The following is a 23,716-nucleotide window of genomic DNA, read 5'->3' as shown; positions in this document are numbered from 1 at the left end:
AAAATTTTTGAAAATTTGTCACGCTAAAAATATGTGTTATGTAAAATAATTGTATTTGTTAATACTCAGAGATACATTGCATATTTACATACATTTGAAATATTAAACAAATTATAATTCCTTTTTTATGTACTTATTATATAATATTGTTATATTATTGCAATAATTTTGCAATATACCTCACTACAAAGGAATAAAATTAAATGCATTATTATGTGACCGTATAAAAAAATTAAAGTCGGCAAAAAATAAAGATTACATCATTTCAATATTAATAGTCAATTTAATATCCTTAAATAGTACAATGATATCTAAAGATAATCATATAGATATTATTCGATTGTCAATGATGTATTCAGTTTTTCGATATCATATTCAAATTGAGTCGATACATCTTATATCAGCTTAAATATAATATAATATAAACTAGATAATGACAAGATTATCGACATCTACATGATATCTTTTTGATATTGTGATAAAGTTTAAGAAATATCTAATAGATAATTGATTTTCACATGATTTTGACTTTATTCTTTATAGACATGTCATAGACGACTCGGGATAGTAAAAACATGGACACACACCACTTGGCACATACTTTTCACAGATATACTACTGTGACCAAAAGGTATCGGAAATGGTTCAATAAACCGCAAGATTTGAATTTATTAATCAAAATTTATTTTGTCTCATTTAAAGTAATCCCCTCCCACTACAATGCATTTACGCTAACATTTTGTTCAGTCCTTGAAACATGCTTTAAAATCGTTTTTGTGAAACTCTTTAGAACTCGCAGCGAATTTTCTCTTATGGCATCAATCGACTCAAAACGGTGACCGCGAAGTGGAAATTTTGGTCGAGGAAACAGGGGAAAGTCACACGGTGTCATATCAGGTGAATACGGAGCTTATGAAATATATTAATTGAATTTTTGGCCAGAAATTCATGAGCGTTTTAGGGACGACTCGAGAAGCAACGCGTTGCAAACCCAAATAATCTTTTAAGATTGTTTGACATAACCCAAATAATACTGGAACATGTTCATTTATGTTTCCAATTGTTAAACGACGATTATTGAGCACTAAATCTATGACTTGAGCGACGTGTTACTCATCAGTTGAAGTGGATAGTCTACCAGAGCGTAGTCCACCTTCGAGACGTTCTTCGCCTTCCTCGAATATCTTGTATCATTCGAAAACTATCGTTTTTGATAGAGTATCGTCACCAAAAGCTTTTTGCAATATTTCTAACGTTTGCAGTAATTCTAACGTTTGCAGTAACGTTGTAGCAGTAATTCCTTTGCGAAAACAAAATTTAATGCACGTTCTTTGCTTAATTACTCTCAACATTTTGGAAAATCGTCGGAGCAAAAATTCTTTACACACAAAACTAGCGTTTATTTGCAAATAAAAACAGATAATGACATACGGATTGCAGCTAGATGTCGATGAAAGTACCAACCTGGGAAAAAACGACCAGGTCATCTTGCACGCGCGCAGTTTAAATGAATCATTCCCGATACTTTTTGATCACAGTAGTATATCGCTTGGGAACATTCAAACCAAAGACGACGACGACGTTCATTGCATCGCCAACAGCACCGACATATACGACGCCGAGGCTTTCATGATCTATAATAAGGTTAGGTCATTTTTATTACACAGTTTCAGGTTTCTATTGTTCCTTATAGCATACCGTCGCTTGGGAAAAATGCACTTTTAACAATGCACTATAGTATGATAAGTTTATTGCGTAAGAAATCACGTAAGTAAAGAGCTACAGAAGCGACTTTTCTGTAGCCTTCGAGTACAAATATCATGTACATTATTGCTAATAGAATCGATTCTGCGCGTTGTGCATAATTCTTACATTTCCGAAGCTCTCCAAAGAAAGATCCATCATCTTGCCGGCCGTGAGCGACAATTGCTTCTTTGCCCTTAATATTACAAATAACAAAACGCGACTATCCTTGGGCCTCAGGTCATACCACGTCGAATTGTACGCTGCGCCCCCGATCGTTTTGCTCTACAAACGAGATATCTCTTAGGTGGCATAAATCTCCTTTAATACGGTAAACTCAAATTCCACTATATTATCGATTATCGTCGTAACCGTTCTCTCGTTTCAAACCTTGTTCCTCAGATATTCTCCCGCGAAGCAAAATATGAACGATTCCAGGTTCGTAATAGTATAAAACAGAAGAGACCCCAATACCCGCTCAGTTGCGTCGGGACTGTTGAGCGACTGTTGAGTAATGTGGCAGCGACACGCGCGGAGAATTAACAAAGCATTATTATAACACTTTGCACAAAATACGAGTCGAATTGAACGAGTAGTCGGTTCAACCGATGTAATCGGACGTAAAGAGAGTGCGATGGTATAATATTGAGATATCACATTAATACTACGTGTAGAAATACGCGAGACACGGCAATTAATTCCACAGTAAAGCTTGTTATTCTTATCGGTAATACTTGGCACGATACTCACAGTTAAGACGAGGAACGCCAGCATACAGATCATCGTTGTGTTTGTGGCAAATAGTACGAACGAGATGTATCTGTACAAATCCTCGATATGCGTTGAAAACTGGATAATCCGCTGATGCTTCCGGATAATTTTATTTATCATAACTACCACGAGTTTGTCCGTTCCTTCGTTCTTCTTTGGTGCAAGCTTATTCAGCCAAGCGCACAGGATGTTAATTTGACCTCCCACGTGTAAAACCTGGAAAACGCAATTCTCTATCGATCGTTGAAGCACTCACAGATGTTGGCGCATTTTTATCGTGGAACAGCAGCAAATTTTACATAGTAGAAATATATACTCACTGGGCGGCAATTTGTCCTTAGTACGCAATGTAACTAGGTCACTGGGAACATCTAACCGTACACATTATTGATTCATCATTTATTGAAAAGAATTCTTCGAGAAATAATATATCAAATCGGCAATTTTTCACTGTGATATCATCAACTTAAAGTTCAGAGACGAATGTGAACAATTATAAAATATTAGTAATCTAATTATACATTGCGTGCTAAAGTTATTTTACACTTTAGTATACCCAGACAAATATAATCTTAATTTCAGCAGGATTCTCTAATTTAAAGATCTCAAAAGGATTCTTCTACGATCAGAAAGAAAATAATCTAACATCCAAAGAGAAGAACTCTTGTTACATAGGTACTATTCCTGTAATCTTATATTCTAAGCGAAAACTTTTCACGAGAAGGTATTTCTGTTAGAAAAATCTTGAAATCCCATATAAAAGAGTATTCCGCATAGAATGAGATCATATTTTTTGTGTGTAAATAGATGTAATGAGCGGTCATAGGGTTGCGTACCAAAGTTAAGAGCAGAGCATTCACCATACCAGTACCGATGATGATGAACAGAAGGTTCACGAATTGCACGCTCAACATCACTTTATATGTGCGTAGTGAACTGATGCGCATAGGAAATTCCACTTTCAAGAAGAAGGGTAGCTCGAAGTCGCTGTCGTCGATATCGACATCGGATACCGCTAAGAAGACATTGATGCAGAATGTAATGGCGTTGAACACGTGAAGGACTAACATAGCGACAGTGATGCGACCGGACAATTTCGCTTTACACGCGGTCTCACGCAAGTCGTTGTCGTTGTCGGCACACTCGCTCCAGTCTTCCGTCATCATTGTCAAGATCTCGACGAATTTCCTGCGAATCGATCGGAATTGTCCGAGTGATTTTTTTGCATCCGCTACGCTTATTGTTGATCCGTTTTCACTTACTGCTGATTAAACCAAAAGACGAACAATTTAGTGAGGACTTTCATATGCGCCATAAATGCACTGAGACAGTCCACTAGATTCGGCAGGTTCTCAAGCTGAAAATGCGATTGGAAATACCGGTAGAGCCAGATCTCGTCGGACATCAATATGATGAACCAATATATCCTGCAGATGAGAACGTACGACATGCCCGGCCATATGCCGAACAGAGTGAACACGAGTTTCGTCGTGCGATGAACCGTACTTTTGGACTCCATCGTGTTCCCTTATTTCACTCTCTCCTGGTAGGCACGCACGTACATCAGGGTGTACGCCGATAGAAGCACTTTCAAGGAAAGTGAAGATAAAGAAACTATCTTGCTGATATAGTTTTCAACGACGGCTCGACATATATCGCGCAATATCTGCGCGAAGACTGGGAAGTCCTAAGAGGTCATCGAATAGGTGGACCCCTCGACGACCGACCAATGAAAAGCGCTCATTAAACATTTATCATGATACGCGCAACTGTCGAATACACTTGCCGCGAGTTCTCAAAACTTTCACGTAAGGATATATCGTTGGAGCGATCCTTTTTTACTTCCAACATTAGTCGGAGATACGTTTGTGAGATTGGTCGCTTTAAATATATAATAAGTTGCGTGCGGACGTAGGTAGGACGACGTGCTATCGATGGTTAGTTGTGTCTAGCTGTCTTCGAGGAAGTTTTTAAGTCTATAGCTGGTAACGAACTTTCGGAGCGAAGAGGCGAATGGTAAAATTGTGAAACGTTTCGATAGTATACGGAGTATTGTGTCTTTTTGCGTGTTAAGAAGATTTATTTGTGCTATAGCGTTGTCGCGAGGATTCACGTATTCGTTGCCGAATGCAAAAGTAAATGTTGTTCGGTGTGTAAGAGTAGATCTGGTGAAATACAATGTACGAGGTTAAATTTATTCTTGATGCATGTAAACAAGTTGCACGGAATAAGTTTTATTTAGTATATGTCAACACTCTTCAGATTGTACTCCTTTGAATTATCGAGGGTTATATAAAAATATTATTATTTCGAACTTTGAGATACTTACGAAATATTTTATATTTTTATCGTCCGCAAAGGTAAGTTAGATATTTGAGTACAAACTGTACACAGCTCAACTTTTACCGATCTCGCAGCTGGAAGTTTTTTTACTTTTATTATCAGGAATACAATGGTGCTACGCGATGTGCTACGCGATGTTACGAAAACTAGTGAAATCAACGGGATTAGTATATTCTTATTCATTTGATTTATTTGCTTTGTCTATATAACACGACAATCTCCTCTCGGCAATCTTTAACACTCGTCAGAGGCCCGTCAAGGCGTATTCCTCTTCGCATTAACAAAAATAGTATAATGATTTCACTGTAATTCATGGAAATCTGCACGCATTAACAATCTTATACAAATTATTCTCAAGGTTGGGAAAGTTATTTTTTAAAAGTCACTCGTTATGCTACTTGTTACCCGTTGAAAGGAAGTAACTCGTTATTGTTATTATTCACTCAGAAAGTAACAACAGTATACTTTCCATTATTTCTATTATCGTCTCGGAGATATTTTTATTTTTATCTTTTCTCACGAATCATTGCCTCATTTTTATTGTGAAAATTGCCATCTCCATCCCCCTTCTATGTGCATAAAAATCGCGACGACTAGTATCTTTCACATGTATAATGTTGCAACTTTCAAAAGGAAGTTGCCGTTAATTTGCATTTGTTACCGAAATTATTAATGAAGTGTTATCGCGTTACTGTTAAAACAATTAACACCTGCGACCTGTAACAGTAATTAGCGTTCAACAAGCAACATGTTGATTTCTATTGTGTAGTTATTCAACAGAACATGATTTTGTATTATTTTCTACATATTACGTTTTTGTCATACAGGTACATACTTTTGGATATATACTTCCTTCGCAATATGTTACCATCGGTGAAAACAATTCAGTGAAGAGATCTACTTGCCATTCTCTGTTTATGTCATTTCATGCGATTGTTATCGACTAGAAAATGGCAAAATAGAAACTCTCGATGTTTACCTCATTGCCAATAGCACTGACAGATATGATCCCGAAGCCTTCATAATCTATAACATCGTTCATCCTTGTGATAAAGGTAAAAGAAAAATATGTGTACATTTATGTGTATGTGTAATCATAATATTATTATATACAAATGTTTATAAACAGAAATGCTTTAAAAACACGGTGGTTTGATAAAAAAAGAAAATAGTCTACTGTAAACTTTGTTCATCTTACTCTCGTGAAAGATTCCAAAGAAAGATCCATCATATTGCCGGCTGTAAGCTTTAGTTGCTTTTGCGATCTTAAAATCACAAATAACAAAACACGACAATCTTTAACTTTCATATCGTACCATTCGGAATTGTACGCTGCGTTTCCAACTGATTTGCTCTACGGGGATCAAAGCAATAAAATCATTTATTAGTATTCCTTTTTCTGTCATTATTTTCAATATTATAAATGCAAAATTATCTGTTTGACAGATATTCATCGTTTTCCATCGCTAACCTTGTTCGTCAGATATTCACCAGCGAAGCAAAATATAAACGCTTCGAGATTCGTTACGGCGTAAAATAAGAGAGATCTCATTATTTGTTCCGTGGCATCGGGATTACCGAGCGCCTATAATGTCAATGCAAAATGCGAATGAACAATGATGTAAAATTGTAAGTAGATACTCAGACGGCACTTTTAATTGCAGCTATGCAATTGGAAGTAAAAACATATACTTGCATTATTTTATCGTATATTATATTTTATATTTGTATATTACTATAAATACACGCAACAAATATGTTGTAACAATTATATCACTTGCTTTTTGTAAACGCACACATATCTTCGAAAAGGGATAAGATTTCAATATAATGAGAGCATAAAACAAACTGTGCTTTGTGTAAAGCACGATATTAAAATTCATAAATTTTATATATCAACATTAGCGAGTTGACGGAACATTTTTTTATGAAAAGAGACATAGTGAACAATAAAGTAAGAATATTAATAAAATATATCGATAGTGTTGATGTATCAATATGTGGCATTATTGGCATGGTATTTATTGGCTTGAAGAGGAAAATAATGATCAATTTTAACCTTCCTATTACGGATAAAATATGATCAAAAAGCGATCACATTTTAGGAATGGTCGTTGGTCAACCACAAACATTTTCATTGTCATTTATTAGCAGAGGAAATGTATATTTTTATATCTATTTTATGTATTAATAATTAATATTTATATTAATAATTAATATTAATATATAAAATTAATTTTATATATTAATAATTACTCACGGTCACTATGAGAAATCCCAATGAACAAATCATTACCGTGTTCGACGCAAATTGCAGTAAAGTGATGTACGAATAGAGATCGTCAACGTTCTCCGAAAGGTGGATAATTTTCTGATGCTTCCGGATTATTTTCGTCATTGTAATGAATGACTCGCCGTTCTTTCTAATTTCTTCGGGCTGTATAGTTCCCACTAGCCAACGAAGCAAAATATTCATTTGACCACCTATATGTAAAGTCTAAAAGAAAAAGATTCTTTTATCTCATAACAATATAAGTCAGGACTTATTATAGAAATTATTATAGATATACGTCTAAGCGAGTGAAAAAAGTACAACACAAATAGATCAAAGTATTTTTATGAAAAGTATACGGGGAAAATTTTATCGTGAAAATCGCTATAGAATTTTGTAACTGAGGAACAGATTGATATTCTGCAGTAATTCACTATTCTTCTATTTCATATATGCTACTTATATTTTAAAAACTGTTAAAACATTAGATATGTTTCTAACGAAATTTACTATGTTCTTCAGCAAGATAGATCTTACTGATAATTTATTTTTGGACTATCAAAAAATAATAAGAACATAGTAAAAAAATATGGCAAAAAGAAATTATATAAAACAAGAAACAACAGTATTCTCTCCGTGTAGCTTCAACGAAGTGCACGGGGATGAATCGAGTCTCATGAAGTATAAAATAAAATTTTTTACCCTTTTCACACATACACACATACATATACATACACAACATATTTCTCATGCAAATAATTTTGAGATGAAATATTTTTAGTTTATCCAATATGATTGTATTATACGATCATAGTTTGTTCATGATACTTGCTCATGTAGGTGCTGGTTACCAGAGTTAGAAGCAGAGCGTTGAATAAACCAGCTCCCCAGCTGCACACCATCACGAACACGAACTGCGTAACTAACACGAGCCTGTATGTGTTTCGCGTGTCTATGACGAAGGGATATTCCATTTTCATCATGAGGGGCAGTTCGGCCGTTCGATCGGTTACGTCAGCGTCGGCCAGGAGGATGCCAATGACGTATGTAAACGCGCCGATTGTGTGGAGGATAATTAGCCCGTTGCAAATACGACTCGAGATTTTCGTTTTGCGCGCCGTTTCGTGCAACGCGATGTTATTGCTCGAGCAATCGCTCCAGTCTTCCGACATCGTCGTCAAGATTTCGATAAATTGTCTGCGAACAATTGCGTTTGCCGATCATGTCGACGACGACGACGACGACGACGACGACGACGACGACGACGACGAAATCCTCGCATATGCTCATGCGATTTCTGACCAAATATAAATCACTAAAACTTTTTAATAGCCTCCTCAATCTTAAAGCAAACTATTTCCAAATTTTATAAAAGTGTTAGGTTTTTCTTAACTTCAGAGAATCACCAGAATATAAAAACGTTCTCTTTGGAATTTTTAATTCTTTATTTTGTAGTGCAACTAATTGTCATACTTTAAAGTAAATTTCTTAAGCAATAATCAATAGTCCAGCATGCTAGACAGATGGTTTTACACTTCCAGTGTAAAGACAGAGGTTATAGACTGGGAAAAATTCTCACCACAAAAACATGATTGAGGAGGTGAATTTCTCGACACCACAGTCCCAACACAGTCATCTTGTTTAATTGTGAAAATAATCCAAGGATTTTTTCGCCTCCGACTGTCTGTGACCCATATTAATAGTTGTTATTTGAGACTTGTCTCATGGAAAATGCTTAGATTTTTATTCAGAGTCAAATTCAAATTTTTTATTCGAATGTTATGTTACATGACATTTTTGTTATGTCATCGCGATTCAACTGTAAAACTTCATCTAACTCTAGATTCGAATCTGAGTATCTCAGTTGAGACGAGTTTCAAGTAATAATTGTTAATGGGCCTCTGAATTTTATATTGCAATGTCCCTCGTGTAAATTCTCGCATGATTATTACGTCTATTGTCACTTACCGTTGTTTCCACGAAAAAATGATGAGTTTGGCGGTCAGTTTCACGTGCGCCAAGAAACTACTCAAGCAGTCCATCAAGCCGAAGAGATTGTCGAGGTTCAAATGCGTCACCATATACCGGTAATGGAAGAACTCGCTGATTGCTAGCGCAATGATCCAAAACAATCTGTAGATTATAACACACGACACTCCTGGCCAGACGCCGAACATGGAGAGCATCAGCTCCACCGTGCGATTAATCGTATTTTTACTAGTCATACTTTTTTTTGTGTTAATATTATCTTTTTCGTAGCTACGGGGTTTATGCACTAGTCGAGGCGTCAGGAGCCACGCGAGTGATCGAGCGAACGCACGCGTCGACATGCAAGACGCGCTTTCGTGAGAATTGCGTATTTTCGAGCTCGATGTGCTTTACGCAAAATTAGTATGAAGACTGAGGACTCTCGAGCGACTGAGAGACGAGTGTGTAGCTTTGCGCGATCGAACAATGGGAGTCGCTCATCAATTATTCGCATTAAGTCGCGTGTAGATCGCGGAGACATTTTGCCGTAGCAACTTCGAGAGAAAAAACACGGGAAAAAAGAATGCTCTCCCTGTCAGTCGTGCTCATGACACGTTCGTGAATAATTCGCGCCAAATATGTAACGATTTGCGAGGACATACGCGTGGGGACGTGTATTCGATGGCAAGCGACGTGATCCGTAAAACAGTTTTTAGATCTTGGGAATGGAAAAGACTCGAAGAAGCTTTGGATGAAGCAAGGAATATCGTTCAGTTATAAAACCGTCTAACCCAACCAACTGTCAAGATGTATCGCAAATTTCCTCAATGCAAAAATTTAACAGAAAAATTTGCTAATTTCTATTAGCGCTATCAGAATAAGTAAGTATATATAATATACTCTATATATATACATATATCTATATATATAATATACTCTATCTCTATATATATAATATACTATATAATATATAACTTAGATATTTGCTTGGTACTCAAACTTGTGAATCTGCTCACCTAGACATTTGAGTTCAGCCCGCAATAACGAATTATCCAGAAACAAACTATAACAAATCGTGAGTAATACTCGTATAATTTTCATTTGTCATCTGTTATTAGTTTTCGCAACAGCCGACTTTGTGTTAGCCAGTTTTGTCTGTTGCTTTTCTAAGACATTATTTGTACTATTCATAGCACTCGAGTATCCGAGTGATTCGCAAAATAACTGAGAGATACCTGAGAGACTGAGATGTTTGAATAAAAGTTAAGTGGTCTGACATTCACACAATTATCGATAACTATCTTTCTTCTAACTTTCCGCCGTGGTTATTATCGCATACCAAACGAAAGTTACGTTTTTCACAATATTTCTCAGTGCCTGTAAAAGAAAAAAATTATGGAGGCCACAACAACGGTCAGTTCTCCAGTCATTGATTACGGTACGACGGTGAAGAACGATTTTCTTGAAAAATTCAAGTATTCGCATAAGCGCGCTCGCGGCACGCGTATACATATCGATTAGCGAATCGTGCATGACTGTTATAAAGAAGATATCTCGAGTTTTTTCGAATCGGCAAACCCCAAGAAAAGGCGAAGAGAAAAAGTATCTTATAGTCCGCCAAAGACGACGCCATAAATCGAGGAAATAAATCGAAGGGTCGTATAGAAAAGAGGGAGTCGACTCACGGATAAATTCAGAGCAACATATATCGTGTAATCTTTCACAACCTGCAGCTCAAGTCATTGGCAGCTTGAGCAAATTACGTATGCTTCGGAGGACGTAGCCGGGATTACACCGCGTTCTGTAATCGACGATGTCCTATTTACGTGTCACCGTGATGCTTTACAATGCAACATTGTTCGTCGCGAGAGTGTCGCTTTAACTGTGACAAGTGCGATATTGTCATTTCCGATTGTGATTTGAAGAGAAAAACTTCCTCCTCCTGCGCTTCTTCGTGGTTGCATCAAAGAAATGCTTAAAAACATCTCCTCGTAATTAAGTTCGGCAGAAATAATACACGTGAAAAATTTTATTGCCAAAAAAGAGAGAGAAGTAAGCGGGCCATTATTAACGCATTTCATATAGGAAACTGAACAGAATCAAAGCATATCTCAACTGCGAATCGTGTACTAATTCTCTTTCATTCCCAACTACTAATATAATCCCGAAATACAAACAGCTTTACTAATCACTATAATTCCTAACTAATAACTCATAACATTTAGTTAAAATTATTATGAAATGTGTTTTCTCTTTAATACATCGCCAGCAGAACCGACACATAGGACGCTGAAGTTTTCATAATCTGTAACAATGTCGAATGAACAATTTTAATTCAGCGCGATGTCACTTGGATATCGCAAGGTGAAATCTACGCGGCGCGTCTTACAGTAGAGAAACGTTCCAACGAGAGATCCATGAATTTTCCCATTGTGATCGTCAACTGATGCTGCGATCTCATTATCAGGAACAAAACGGCGCTACTGTGAAACTTGGATTGATACCAGGGTGAATTGTACGCGGCCTCGCCGATTTCTTTGCTCTGCGTGTGGAGAAGGTAACATCTCATGATCAAAAATCTAGGTTACGTTACATTCATTACCGTACACAGTCGATGATTGCGGACGCAACAGCTAACCTTGGCACTAATGTATTCTCCGGCGAAGCAAAATACGAATGTTTCAATGTTAATCGCGCAGTAGAACATGAGGTTCTTCATTAGTATCATGGAGAAATTAGGCGATCCAATTGCCTATAATAGTCGACAAAGTCGCACAATAACGGTGAATCGATATAATGATAAATAACTTACATCAATATATGATTTCACGTGTTATACAATATTAATATATGTTATTGATGTATTGAATATTTCATTAATAATATATTAAGCGGATGAAGGTGATTAAAGATATACGTATTGTTCACAGACGAACTTTTTGACAAGGATTTAACCGTAGCAATTATTTTTCTCGTTTGCTATAAGACTTGTCGTCCGTACTCACCGTGACGAGTATAAATCCCAAGCCACAGGTGATTAAAGTATTGAGCACGATTAACATCAACGCGATGTACGTGTAGAGGGATTCGATGTTTTCCGAAAACGTAATAACGCTCTGATGCTTCCGAATTATTTCTTTGACCATATTCGCGTTCGTTTTGAGCTCGTCCTCTTCCATAGTCATCAGGCATCTACAAATGACATCGATCTGATCGCCCAAGTAGAGCATCTAAAAGAGACTCTGTTGATTCTCGTGTTGCGAGAAGAAATTGACAATTAGCTAGACGACGAATTGCTGTGTTTGAACAATGTTTGCTTCCAATGCTCACCAAAATAATAAGAACCGAATTAAGGGTGGCGGCACCGGCGGAGAGGAGTAACAGGTAGAAAAATTGCAGAAACATCACGAGTAGATACACTGATTGTCTATTAACGTCGAATGGAAGATGCATCATCAGAATATACGGTCGCGTACCGTTGGAAGCTTCGTCGTAATGAATTCCGCTCAGAAGAATGCTGTAAGAGTTCAATACTACCGATACGGAACTGAATGCCACGATGAAGTTGGCCAAATAATGCGACACGTGCGTCTTGCTGGTCGTGTCAAATGTGTTCATATAGGCACCGCCGCGCTCCCAATTCGACATCGCTCCCCACATCTCATCGAATCTTCTACAAGCGATTATTCTTACGGACCATAATAACACTCGCCGGGATGTTTGGATTTTTGCACATGACGAGTCGAGGAGTCGCGATGTAATCGCGGTGAGTGCTGATTTTAATAAGGTGTATAAATGAACGCATGCGTATTTCATCGCGCACGATAAAAACTTAGCGATTAAGCTAAAATTTCTATTCACTCAGAGAGAAAGAGTATATTAAAAAGTATATTAAAAAGTATAATAAAGAGTATATTAAAAAGTCCAACTCACCGCGATTTCTCCGATTCCCGATTAACACTTATATTCATGCATCGAAATGCACGTATATGCATGCATAGCGAAAATCACACGCGTACGACAGTATTCTCGATCCCATAACGATTTCAGGCGCACAACACGAATTATACCGTATATTTCTCACCGTTGATGGGACCAGAAAATGACTAGTTTAATGAACTTCATGCTCAACGCCAGTGTCGCAGCCAACGAGTACAAAAAAATAGTAAAGTTGATGGAGCGCGCGTGAAGAATGAGAAATAGGTATTGAAGGGTCGTGTTGGTTATCATCACAATCAACCAAAATCCTTTGCAGACCACACCGTACAATATTCCTGGCCAGATACCGAATACGCGAAGCAGAATTTCGAGTGGTCTGCTGATCAGTCTTCTCGGTTGCATGCTTTTAGATTTTTCCATGTTGTCTCCTTTCCTCGTTTTGCAAAAAGGGATCCCGGTAACGTGACAGTTCGTCCGTATCGAACGTTATCGTACGTGGACGCGTTGATTGCTGAACGATGTGCTCGACTAGATGTCCTTCCGTGAACTGAAGTGTCTCGATGGAAGATGAACCGAACGAGTATTCCCTTCTCCGATCCCAGTAGAAATCGCTCATTAAATATTTGCATTCGCGCATCATACGACTCGCGTGTATATTCGTTGCACCTTTTCGATGTCTCTTGATGGCGCTTGATGAAGAAAAAGAGAAGAAAATGTCTTCAAGAAAGACAATTTTCCTCTGAATCGTCGGACGGCACGCTGCGATAGACAATTTTCTTTAAACATTTATAGAGTCAGGTGTGCGTGCACGCAACATGTATTATCCGTCGGTTGTTGAATTGTTTCTCGCAAATAATGTTGCCCTGACTTTTCACGGACATTTATTTTCAAAGGAAAAGAAAAGACAGCAACTGACCAAAGCATTTTTTACGTATAGAACAATTGCTGCTCCGTTTCTTGCGTGCCTTAATAATACAAAGGTATCGATATTGTGTATTGCATTGTGTGCGTGTGTACATATGAAATTCAACTGTATACGCTCAAGAACTCAAACTAACGCGCAAAACATCATTGGGGAAAATGAAATCGCAACGCGAGTATAGGTGAAAAAAAATTGTGGAGGGCACACAACGTTTTGTTTTCCAATGACAGATCGCGATACGACGGTCAAGAACGCTTTGCTTGAAAAATTCAAGCGCGTTCGCGTAAGCGCGCACGCGGCACACGTATATCGATTCGTCCGTATAGTGAATCGTGCATGACCGTCAAAGAAGTTTTTCCGAATGAACAAATCCAAAAAGAGAGCGAAGTGAAGAAGTATCTTATAGTCCGAAGATGATAAATCCGAGGAAATAAGTCGAAGGGTCGTACGGCAGAGCCGACTCACTGGATGGATTCAGGGAAGTAAGACATATATCTTGTAATCCCCACAAACTGCAGCTCCCAAGTCATTGGTAGCTTGAGCAAATTACGTCGGAGGACGCAGCCGAGGTTACACCGTGTTCTCTAATCGACGGCGTTCTATTCGTATGTCGCTCGCTTACAATGCAACATTGTTGATCGCGAAGGTGTCGCGTTGACTATGGCAAGTACGATTTCGCCGCATCTGATTGCGACTCGAAGAGAGAAACACTTCTTCCTCCATCTCCTCCTTCTCGTGGTCGCATCAAAGAAAAGTTTGAAAACATTATCTCACAATTGAAAGCAACATCTTATAATTGAATTCGCAGGAACCAAAACGTGATCAATTCATTTGCAAAAAAAAAAGTATAAACGGTTCGTTATTGACACGTCGCGCGTCGGAAAGCAAAAACGGAAGCAAAGTATATTGAAACTGCGAATCGTGTGTTAATTCCCTTTCATTCCAAAGTAATAATAATTCCGAAACACAAGTAATTTTACTAACTACTAATTTCTAGCTACAACAACTCGTAATATTTAATTAAAGTGTTTATTACAAAAGGTGCTTTTTCCTCAATACATCGCCAGCAGGACCGACACATAGGACGCTGAAGCTTTTACAATCTGCAACAATGTCGAATGAGCAACTTTAATTCGACGCACACGAGACGTCGCTCGGTAATCGCGAGGGGTGCAAGGCGAAATCTACGCGGCGCATCTTACACTGGAGAATCGTTCCAACGAGAGATCCATGAACTTTCCCATTGTGATCGTCAACTGATGCTGCGATCTCATTATCAAGAACAAAACGGCGCCACTGTGGAACTTGGATTGATACCAGGGCGAATTGTACGCAGCCTCACCGATTTCTTTGCTCTGCATACGGAGAAGGAAACACCTCATGATCGAAAATCTAGGTTACGTTACATTCATTACCGTACACAGTCGATGGTTGCGGATGCAACAGCTAACCTTGGCGCTAATATATTCTCCAGCGAAGCAGAATACGAATGTCTCAATATTAATCGCGCAGTAGAACATGAGATTCTTCATTAGTATCATGGAGAAATTAGGCGATCCAATTGCCTATAATAGTCGACAAAGTCGCACGATAGCGGCGAATCGATAGAATAATAATTAACTTGTATTAATATATTAATTTCGCTTGTTATGCAATATTAATGTCTGTCATTAGTATATTTAATATCTCATTAATAACATATTAAGCGGATAAATGCGATTAAAGGTATGCATAATTCTCATTATTCACAGGACATACAGGCGGAACCTTTGGTAAGGCTTTATCTGCAGTAATCATTATTCTGTTTGCTGTGAGACTCATCATCCACACTCACCGAGACGAGTATGAAACCCAAGCCGCAGGTGATTAAAGTATTGAGCACGATTAATATCAACGCGATGTACGTGTAGAGGGATTCGATGTTTTCCGAGAAGGTAATGACACTCTGGTGTTTCCGGATTATTTCCTTTATCACAGTCACGTTCGTCGTGTGCTCGTCCTCTGCCATACTCATCAGACGTCTACAAATGACATTGATCTGATCGCCCAAGTAGAGCATCTAAAAGACACGAGCCTGTCCATTACTATATAGAAGGGAAAGTAATCGACAATGAAACATTTTATTTGAGTGATTCCGCGACACTCACCAAAATAATAAGAACCGAATTAAGGGTGGCGGCGCCGGCGGAGAGGAGCAACGCGTAGGAAAATTGTAGAAACATTACGAGTAGATACACGGGTTGCGTATTGATGTGAAAAGGAAGATACATCATCAGAATATACGGTCGCGTACCGTTGGAAGCTTCGTCGTAATGAATCCCGCTCAGAAGAATGCTGTAGGAGTTCAATATTATCGACACCGTACTGAATGCCACAATGAAGTTGGCCAAATAATGCGACACGTGCGTTTTGTTGGTCGTGCCGAATGTGTTCACGTAGGCACTGTTGTGCTCCCAATTCAACGACATCACTCTCCACATTTCGTCGAATCTTCTGCAATCGATTATTCTTACGAATGATAATAATATTAGACGGGATATCGAAATTTTTAAACATGGCGATTACATTCCAGGAGTCGCGATGTATTTGCTGTGAGTACCTATTTTAATAACGTCAGCGTATAAACGCATACGCATATTTTATCGTGACGATAAAAACATAGTAATCAAACGGACATCTCTGTTCAGCCGCGCCATGAAAAATTGACCATGAAAAATTCACCGCGATTCTTCCGCTTCCGGATCGAATATTTTTATTCATGCACAGTAAAAATCACATGCGTACGACAGTATTTTGGATTTCGTCACGATTTTAGATACAATACGAATTATGCTGTATTTATCTCACCGCTGATTGGACCAGAAAATGACTAGTTTAATGAGTTTCATGCTCAACGCCAATGTCGCAGCCAACGAGTACAAGAAAATGGTAAAGTTGATGGAGCGCGCGTGAAGGACGAGAAATGTGTATTGAAGAGTCGTGCTGGTTATCATCACGACCAACCAAAATACTTTGTAGATCACACCATACAATATGCCTGGCCAGATACCGAACACGCGAAGCAAAATTTCGAGAGGTCTACTGATTAGTCTTCTCGATTGCTCGCTTTTCGATTTTTCCATGTTGTTTTCTTTCCTTGCGAATGGTAGTCTCGGTAACGCGACAATTCCGTATCAGACGTTATCGTACGTGGACGCGTTGATCACCGGACGAGATGTACTCGATTAGATGTCCCTCTGTGAACTGAAGTTCCCCGACGGAAGATGAATTGAGCGAGCCTTCTTCGATCCCAGGAGGGATTGCTCATTAAATATTTGTATTCGCGTATCGTACCATTTGCGAGGATGCACTCGCGCGCATTCTCATAATATATCTCCTATAAAAAACATCAAAAGAAAAAAGGAAATGTCACTGAAGGGAGCGACTCTCTCTTGCTTTGACGAACGGTACGCTACGATGTGTAATTTTCTTTAAAAATGCAAGGAGTCAAGCATGCGTAGATGTGGCACACGACATCAGCCAGATTTCAAATTGTCTCGAACGATCGCGGACAATGTTCTCTCGACTTTTTGCGAAGAGTTATTTACAAAAGAAAAGAAGTAACCGTTCGGAGGATTTCTTACGTACATACCAACTGCTGCGCACTTTCCTCTCGGTTGCCTTAATAATTCAGGGTGTCGTGCAAACGACGGGAATTGTGTGTACGCATAAAAATCAACCATGCGTGTCGTGCAACTCGTGGGGTAACGTACGAAATATCGGAGGGAAAATAAAAATGCCACATGTACCTACAGATGCGCGCGTACGCGAGTGTGGTGCTCTCTATACGCATAAGCTTTGCGCATTTCAGGTTGTTGACTTGTCTCTTCTGAGGACTTCTTTTACGGGTTTATTCCTACTCTTCACGAAGATACTCGCGCGTTGCACGTAGTCATGAAACGAACGTGATTGGCAAGAATAGCAAGTAATGTCGTGGCGACTTTTATCCATTCAAATTTACATGAAAATTTTCTACTACGAAGTCTCTCATTTCTTTACTTATTCAGAAATTCACAATAACGTTATTCATATAAACCGGATTATTTTCTTATTTTACATTTACTTCTATATTTTTATACTAAGAAAAGAAAGTAGTTGGCTCGATAAAATCAACCTGTCTTCGAAGAAACATCACATCTAATGAATAAATTACGTGTTAATGCAACAATAAGCTGCATTGATATAGTTACTGACGAAATCCTAATCATTGAATTGATAACTATATAATTCGTTCAATCGAATAAACATATTATTTCAATGAGTTTTGTACATTCAGAGTTTCATTAATCACTTTTATATTTACTTTTATTTCTATATTTAGATATCCAAGAGGTATGTACTTCATTGTGTATGGACTATTGGGTTACTGCTTGGAACAATTACTTTCGTAAACAAAAATCGCAGATTACTGAGATACGTAAATAATGCTCATTTGCTTCTATTTTTCGCAGTAACTAACTTCGCATCAGAAAGATCGTCTTGTATTTTTTTAAGATGTGGTCTTTCCTATTCACGGTACTGGAACCTATTCAATAAGTAAAAACCGTAAAATGAAAATATTGTTAGTCGAGTATTCAGACATCGAAACATCGACACCGCCAATTATTGCACCGTAGTTATTATCATATGACACACCAGAGCTACACTTGAAACGATATTTTGTGAAAATTATAGGGTTCAGAACAACGGTCCGTTCTCCAAATTGCTAATTGCGGCCAAGAACGATCTTGAAAAATTCAAGCTTTCTCTAAGCGTACACGCACATATCGATTGGCGACACGTGTATGACCAGCGAGAAGAAGATATCTCGAGTTTTTCCGAATCCCAACAGCGGGAGAAGAAAAAAAGTATCTTATAGTCCGTTAAAGAGAGAGAGGTAGAGAGAGAAAGAGTGAAAGATGACAGTCGGGAGAAAGAAGTCAAAGAAAAGTCGACTCGCGGACGGATTCACGGAGCAACAAGCACGTGTAAACTTTCTTTAAACTGCCGCATTTAGAGATTATTGTTAGCTTCAATAACTTACATCAGAGGACGCAGCCTTGTATACATCGTGTTTTGTAGCCGTCGCCGCAATGTTTACATGTCACCACGATAGCCGTCATACAATTCAATATTATTCTCCACCTTGACAATACACGCGATCCTGCCGCTTCCGATTGTGATTCGAAGAGAAACGCTCCTCCTCGCCGTGGATACATGAAAGATAAGTGTGAGAAACGCGTTTTAATTAATTCCATAAAAAACCAATATATGCGATAGATTACTTTAATTAATTTTGTGAAAAAACCAATATATGCGACAAATTGATTTGACGAAAAACCGTAATATATAGGAACGTTCTTTTACTGACTATTTACGTGTTGGAAATTGAATAGAGAGCAAGGTACTTCTCAACTGTGAATCGTGCGTCAACTTTCTTTAATTCTTATCTAGATACTAACAATATGTAACATTTATTTCAAGTATTTATTACGAATACGGATTATGAGTGTGTCTTCAATACATCGCCAACAATACCGACACGTAGGACGCCGAAGCTTTTACAATCTGCAAAAATATGTCACATAGACATCTTTAATTAATGTGTCACTTGCATATCGCGAGAACCGCAACGCAAAGTTACACATGCATCTTACACTGGAGAATCGCTCCAACGAGAGATCCATGAACTTTCCCATTGTGATCGTCAGCTGAGTCTGCGATCTCATCATCATGAATAAAATGGCACGACCGTGGAACTTGGATTGATACCAGGGCGAATTGTACGCAGCCTCGCCGATTTCTCTCCACTAGACACGTAGAGGAAAACACTTCGTAATTGAAACTGCATATTGCGATATGATGTTTGTATCGCCATACCAATCTAGCATAATAGCCTTGACATTCACTGAGTCCAGTTCCAACGAATTTCACGAGTACGCGCGGTATGTTTACTTATTTATACATTATAGCTGTTGATTATTTCGGGGAAGTGGCTCCCGCGGAATAATCAACAGTCATTATGCACGATCATGTTATGTACACACATTGCATAATCAAGAAATTCGTTTGGAACTGGGCTTGGGAAGTGTTGAGGCTATTAAGTCGGATATAGCGTGCATCACACAGATAATCGCGGAAGCTAACCTTAGCAGTAAGGTATTCCCCGGCGTAGCAAAATACGAATGTCTCAATGTTCATCACGGAATAGAACATGAGGTTCTTCCTCAACATCTTAGAGAAGTTGGGCGATCCAATTGACTGTAATGGCCGAAAACGCACTCCGATTATATCAACGGAATTAACAACGGATCAAGCAATTAACTTATATTAATGTATTATTCCGTGTTATACATAATATTAATGTTTTTTATTATTATTAATTCTATATTAAGTATAAGCGTCATTAATGAATCTCCATATTGTTTCCAGGTAGATCTTTACGCAAAGTTTTATCTACGGTAACTGTTATTTTTCTTGCTGCGATACTTGTCGCAGTTACTTACAGTGACAAGTAGGAAACCCAAGCCGCAGGTAATTAAGGTATTAAGCACGAGTAATATCAATGCGATGTACGTGTAGAGGGCTTCGATATTTTGCGAAAAGGTGATGACAATCTGGTGTTTCCGGATTATTTCCTTCATTAAAATTACGTCCTTCTGATACTCATTCTTTCCCAGCGGTATCTGCGGCATCTGCGTCAAGCATCTACAAATGATATCGATCTGATCGCCCAAGTACAGCATCTAAAAGACACATACCCGTTCATTCTCACACAGAATGAAAATGAATTAACAATGAGCTGGATGAGCTTAATTACTTTGCTTACTAATTATAATGCTGTGGAAACTCACCAAAATAATAAGAACCGAATTGAGTGTAGCGGAGCCGGCGGACATGGTGAGCAGGTAGGAAAATTGCAGAAATAACACGAGTGCATATACGAAATAATTATTAATGTCGAATGGAAGATGCATCAACAGGATGTACGGACGCGTCGCGTTGGAAGCTTCGTCGTAGTGAATTACAGTCGAGATAACGCTGATAGAATTCATTATCACTGACATCGAATTAAATGCCACGACGAAATTAGGCAAGTAATACAACATGTGCCTTTTGGAAGTCGTGTCAACTGTGTTTGTGGAGACAGCACTGAGCTCCCAATTCATTGACATCGTGTCCCACATCTCGTTGAATTTTCTACAAGCGCGATTATTCTTACAGGCGGTTCTAACAGCTGAGTCGGCTTATTACGATTTTTATCGTGGCGATATTTAGGGGAAAGTTTCCCAAATCCTGCCGAACTCCTAAATTGTATCTGATTTTTATATATTTATATTTTTTCAAACATGTGGTAGCATGTACAAAATATGATAATTTGAAAGTTTCCTGTTTATTCTTTATTGCTTATTCATTTCTCATTTTTTTATCGTTAGATATGTCTAATAATAATGATATAATTGATGAAGTACGGTTTAGGAGACTGTTACGCGATTTATCTCAATTCTCCCTCACGTAGTTAAAGAAACGCGTTGTAATCGCGATGAATTTCGAACTCGATGTTGCAAACTCGTGCCAATAAATGTTCACATTTCATCACGGCCATACGAGCGCGACAATTAACTCGAAATCTCTTTTTACATCGCCACGATATTGGAAAATCGAACTCGCTGTGATCGCACCGCTTTTGAATTTCCGATAAACCCGATATATACACACGTGTGCTAAAGTACTTTCGATCTCTTCACAATTTTACGCGCACGATACGCCTTATAGCGTGTATGCCTCACCGCTGATTGTACCAGAAGAGAAGCATTTTGATGAACTTCATAGTCAGCGCCAATGTCAGGGCAAACGCATATATAAAAAAGGTAAAGTCAATTGATCGCGCGTGAATGATAAGAAACATGAATTGAAGAATCGTGTAGGTTATCATTACAATCAACCAGAACACTTTGCAGAGCAGGCCGTACGATACGCCTGGCCAAATCCCGAACAGGCAAAGCAGCATCTGCAGCGGCCAACTGATCATTCTTCTCGATTGCTTGCTTTTCGATTCCTCCATGTGTTCTTCTACGATCGTTATTCCGCGAAACTAATTAACGGTAATCCCGTATTGGAACGCTTGACACGTTGGCTGCCGGACGATGTACGCTACAAGGTGTTCTATCGTGAACTGAAGGTTCGCGATTGAAGATAAACCTGCGAACCCCGCCTTCTGCGATCCCAGCAGGCATTGCTCATTAAATATTCGTACTGACGTATCGCTCCATTTGCGAGGACGCACTTGCAATGTTTTTTCAACGTTCCACAATGTATCTCCCATAAAAAACAACTAAAGAAGAAAGGAAATATCGCTGGGGAAACGACCCGCTCTTGAGTTGACGAACGGCGCGCTGCGATGTGCAATTTTCTTTAAAAATGGAAGGAGTCAAGCATGCGTAGACGTAGCACGCGACATCAGCCGGATGTTAAATTGTTTCTAACGATCGCGGACAATGTTCTCTCTCGACTTTTTGCGGAAAGTCATTTGCAAGAGAGAATAAAAGACGGCAATCGTTCGGATAATTTTTTTTCGTATAAACCAATTGCTGCGTACTTTCCACGTGGTTGCCTTAATAATGCAGGCTGTTGTGGAAACGGCGGGGGTTGTGTATGCATGAAAATCAACCATGCGTGTCGTGCAACTCGCGGGATAACGTACGAAATATCGGAGGGAAAATAAAAATGCCACGTGTGCTGCGGATGCACACGTACATGAGTATGGTGCTTTTCAAACGCGTATTCCGGGTTGTTGACGTATCTTCTCTGAGTCTCCGTGTGTTTACGAATTTTTTTTACTCTTCACAAAGATACTCGCGCGTTGCACATAGCCACAAAACACATATGATTGGCAAAAGTAGCGAGTAATGTCAATTTTATATAATAGCGATTTTTATCAATCTAAATTTACATACGAATTTTTCGCGACGATGTTTCTCATTTCTTTACTTACAGAAACTCACAAGATGAACGTTATTCATTGTTTTTCTCAGTGTATACTTCTTTTCTATTTTTTCTGTATTGTATATTTACTTTTATTTCTATATTTAGATGTTTAAGGGGTGTCTACTTGATTGCGCGTGGACAATTGGGTTACTGCTTGGAACAATAAATTTCGAAGCCAACAGCTGCAAATTACTCAGATACGCAAATAATGCTCATCTGTCATCTGCTTCTACTTTTCGCAGTAAGTGACTTTGCACCAGAATATTCGTCTTGTGTTTTTCTAAGATGTTGTCTATCCTACTCACGATGCCGGAATATTTGTTCGCCAAATAACTGGAAAGTAGAAATATTGTTAGCGGAGACATCGAAATATCGACACCGCCAATTATTGCACTGTATTATCGTAAGACACACCGGAACTACATTTGAAACGATATTTTGTAATGTTCGTATGTGAAAAGAAAATTATAGGGATTAGAATAATGGTCTGTTCCCCAAATTGCTAATTGCGGTACGTCGGCTAAGAACGATCTTGAAAAGTTCAAGCTTTTTCCAATTGTACACGCAGAACGCACGCACATATCGACATTGGCGACACGTACATGACTAGCGAGAAGAAGATATCTCAAGTTTTTCCGAATAATCGAGTTTCAATAGCGGGAGAAAAGAAAAGGTATGGTCTACCAAAGAGAGAGAGAGAGAGAGAGAGAGATAGAGAGAGAGAGAGAGAGAGAGAGAGAGAGAGAGAGAGA

General features: G+C 38.5%; 5 protein-coding genes across 5 annotated transcripts; all 5 read right to left on the bottom strand.

The window, feature by feature from the left end:
- Positions 1–1,485: 1,485 nt before the first annotated feature.
- On the bottom strand, positions 1,486–4,177 carry LOC116843510 (odorant receptor 4-like). The gene is made up of 6 exons (XM_032813972.1): positions 3,777–4,177; positions 3,351–3,702; positions 2,494–2,730; positions 2,134–2,247; positions 1,873–2,028; positions 1,486–1,634 (listed from the first exon to the last, which is right to left on the bottom strand). Exons 1-6 carry the CDS (start codon positions 4,031–4,033, stop codon positions 1,584–1,586), a joined length of 1,167 nt encoding a protein of 388 aa, XP_032669863.1. The 5' UTR covers positions 4,034–4,177; the 3' UTR covers positions 1,486–1,583.
- A 1,140-nt stretch (positions 4,178–5,317) lies between these two features.
- Positions 5,318–9,278, bottom strand: LOC116843513 (odorant receptor 4-like). Its single transcript, XM_032813974.1, has 7 exons — positions 9,098–9,278; positions 7,981–8,326; positions 7,118–7,354; positions 6,329–6,442; positions 6,056–6,211; positions 5,693–5,883; positions 5,318–5,574 (listed from the first exon to the last, which is right to left on the bottom strand). Exons 1-6 carry the CDS (start codon positions 9,208–9,210, stop codon positions 5,833–5,835), a joined length of 1,017 nt encoding a protein of 338 aa, XP_032669865.1. The 5' UTR covers positions 9,211–9,278; the 3' UTR covers positions 5,318–5,574; positions 5,693–5,832.
- A 2,036-nt stretch (positions 9,279–11,314) lies between these two features.
- Positions 11,315–13,542, bottom strand: LOC116843511 (odorant receptor 4-like). The gene is made up of 6 exons (XM_032813973.1): positions 13,182–13,542; positions 12,428–12,770; positions 12,103–12,327; positions 11,736–11,849; positions 11,487–11,639; positions 11,315–11,402 (listed from the first exon to the last, which is right to left on the bottom strand). Exons 1-6 carry the CDS (start codon positions 13,454–13,456, stop codon positions 11,352–11,354), a joined length of 1,161 nt encoding a protein of 386 aa, XP_032669864.1. The 5' UTR covers positions 13,457–13,542; the 3' UTR covers positions 11,315–11,351.
- A 1,468-nt stretch (positions 13,543–15,010) lies between these two features.
- LOC116843516 (odorant receptor 4-like) lies at positions 15,011–17,086 on the bottom strand. The gene is made up of 6 exons (XM_032813979.1): positions 16,806–17,086; positions 16,106–16,451; positions 15,793–16,017; positions 15,410–15,523; positions 15,161–15,313; positions 15,011–15,061 (listed from the first exon to the last, which is right to left on the bottom strand). The coding sequence occupies exons 1-6, from the start codon at positions 17,078–17,080 to the stop codon at positions 15,011–15,013; spliced, it is 1,164 nt and encodes a 387-aa protein (XP_032669870.1). The 5' UTR covers positions 17,081–17,086.
- Positions 17,087–19,428: 2,342 nt separating this feature from the next.
- LOC116843541 (odorant receptor 4-like) lies at positions 19,429–22,041 on the bottom strand. Its single transcript, XM_032814006.1, has 6 exons — positions 21,767–22,041; positions 20,831–21,176; positions 20,483–20,722; positions 20,124–20,237; positions 19,634–19,786; positions 19,429–19,544 (listed from the first exon to the last, which is right to left on the bottom strand). The coding sequence occupies exons 1-6, from the start codon at positions 22,039–22,041 to the stop codon at positions 19,494–19,496; spliced, it is 1,179 nt and encodes a 392-aa protein (XP_032669897.1). The 3' UTR covers positions 19,429–19,493.
- Between the last annotated feature and the right edge of the window lie 1,675 nt (positions 22,042–23,716).

This window comes from Odontomachus brunneus, unplaced genomic scaffold (genome assembly GCF_010583005.1).
Source record: "Odontomachus brunneus isolate Ranch 3 - 2012 unplaced genomic scaffold, Obru_v1 Obru_scaffold_033, whole genome shotgun sequence".
NCBI classification, from domain to species: domain Eukaryota; kingdom Metazoa; phylum Arthropoda; class Insecta; order Hymenoptera; family Formicidae; genus Odontomachus; species Odontomachus brunneus.
This window is presented reverse-complemented; position numbering and strand designations above follow the sequence as displayed.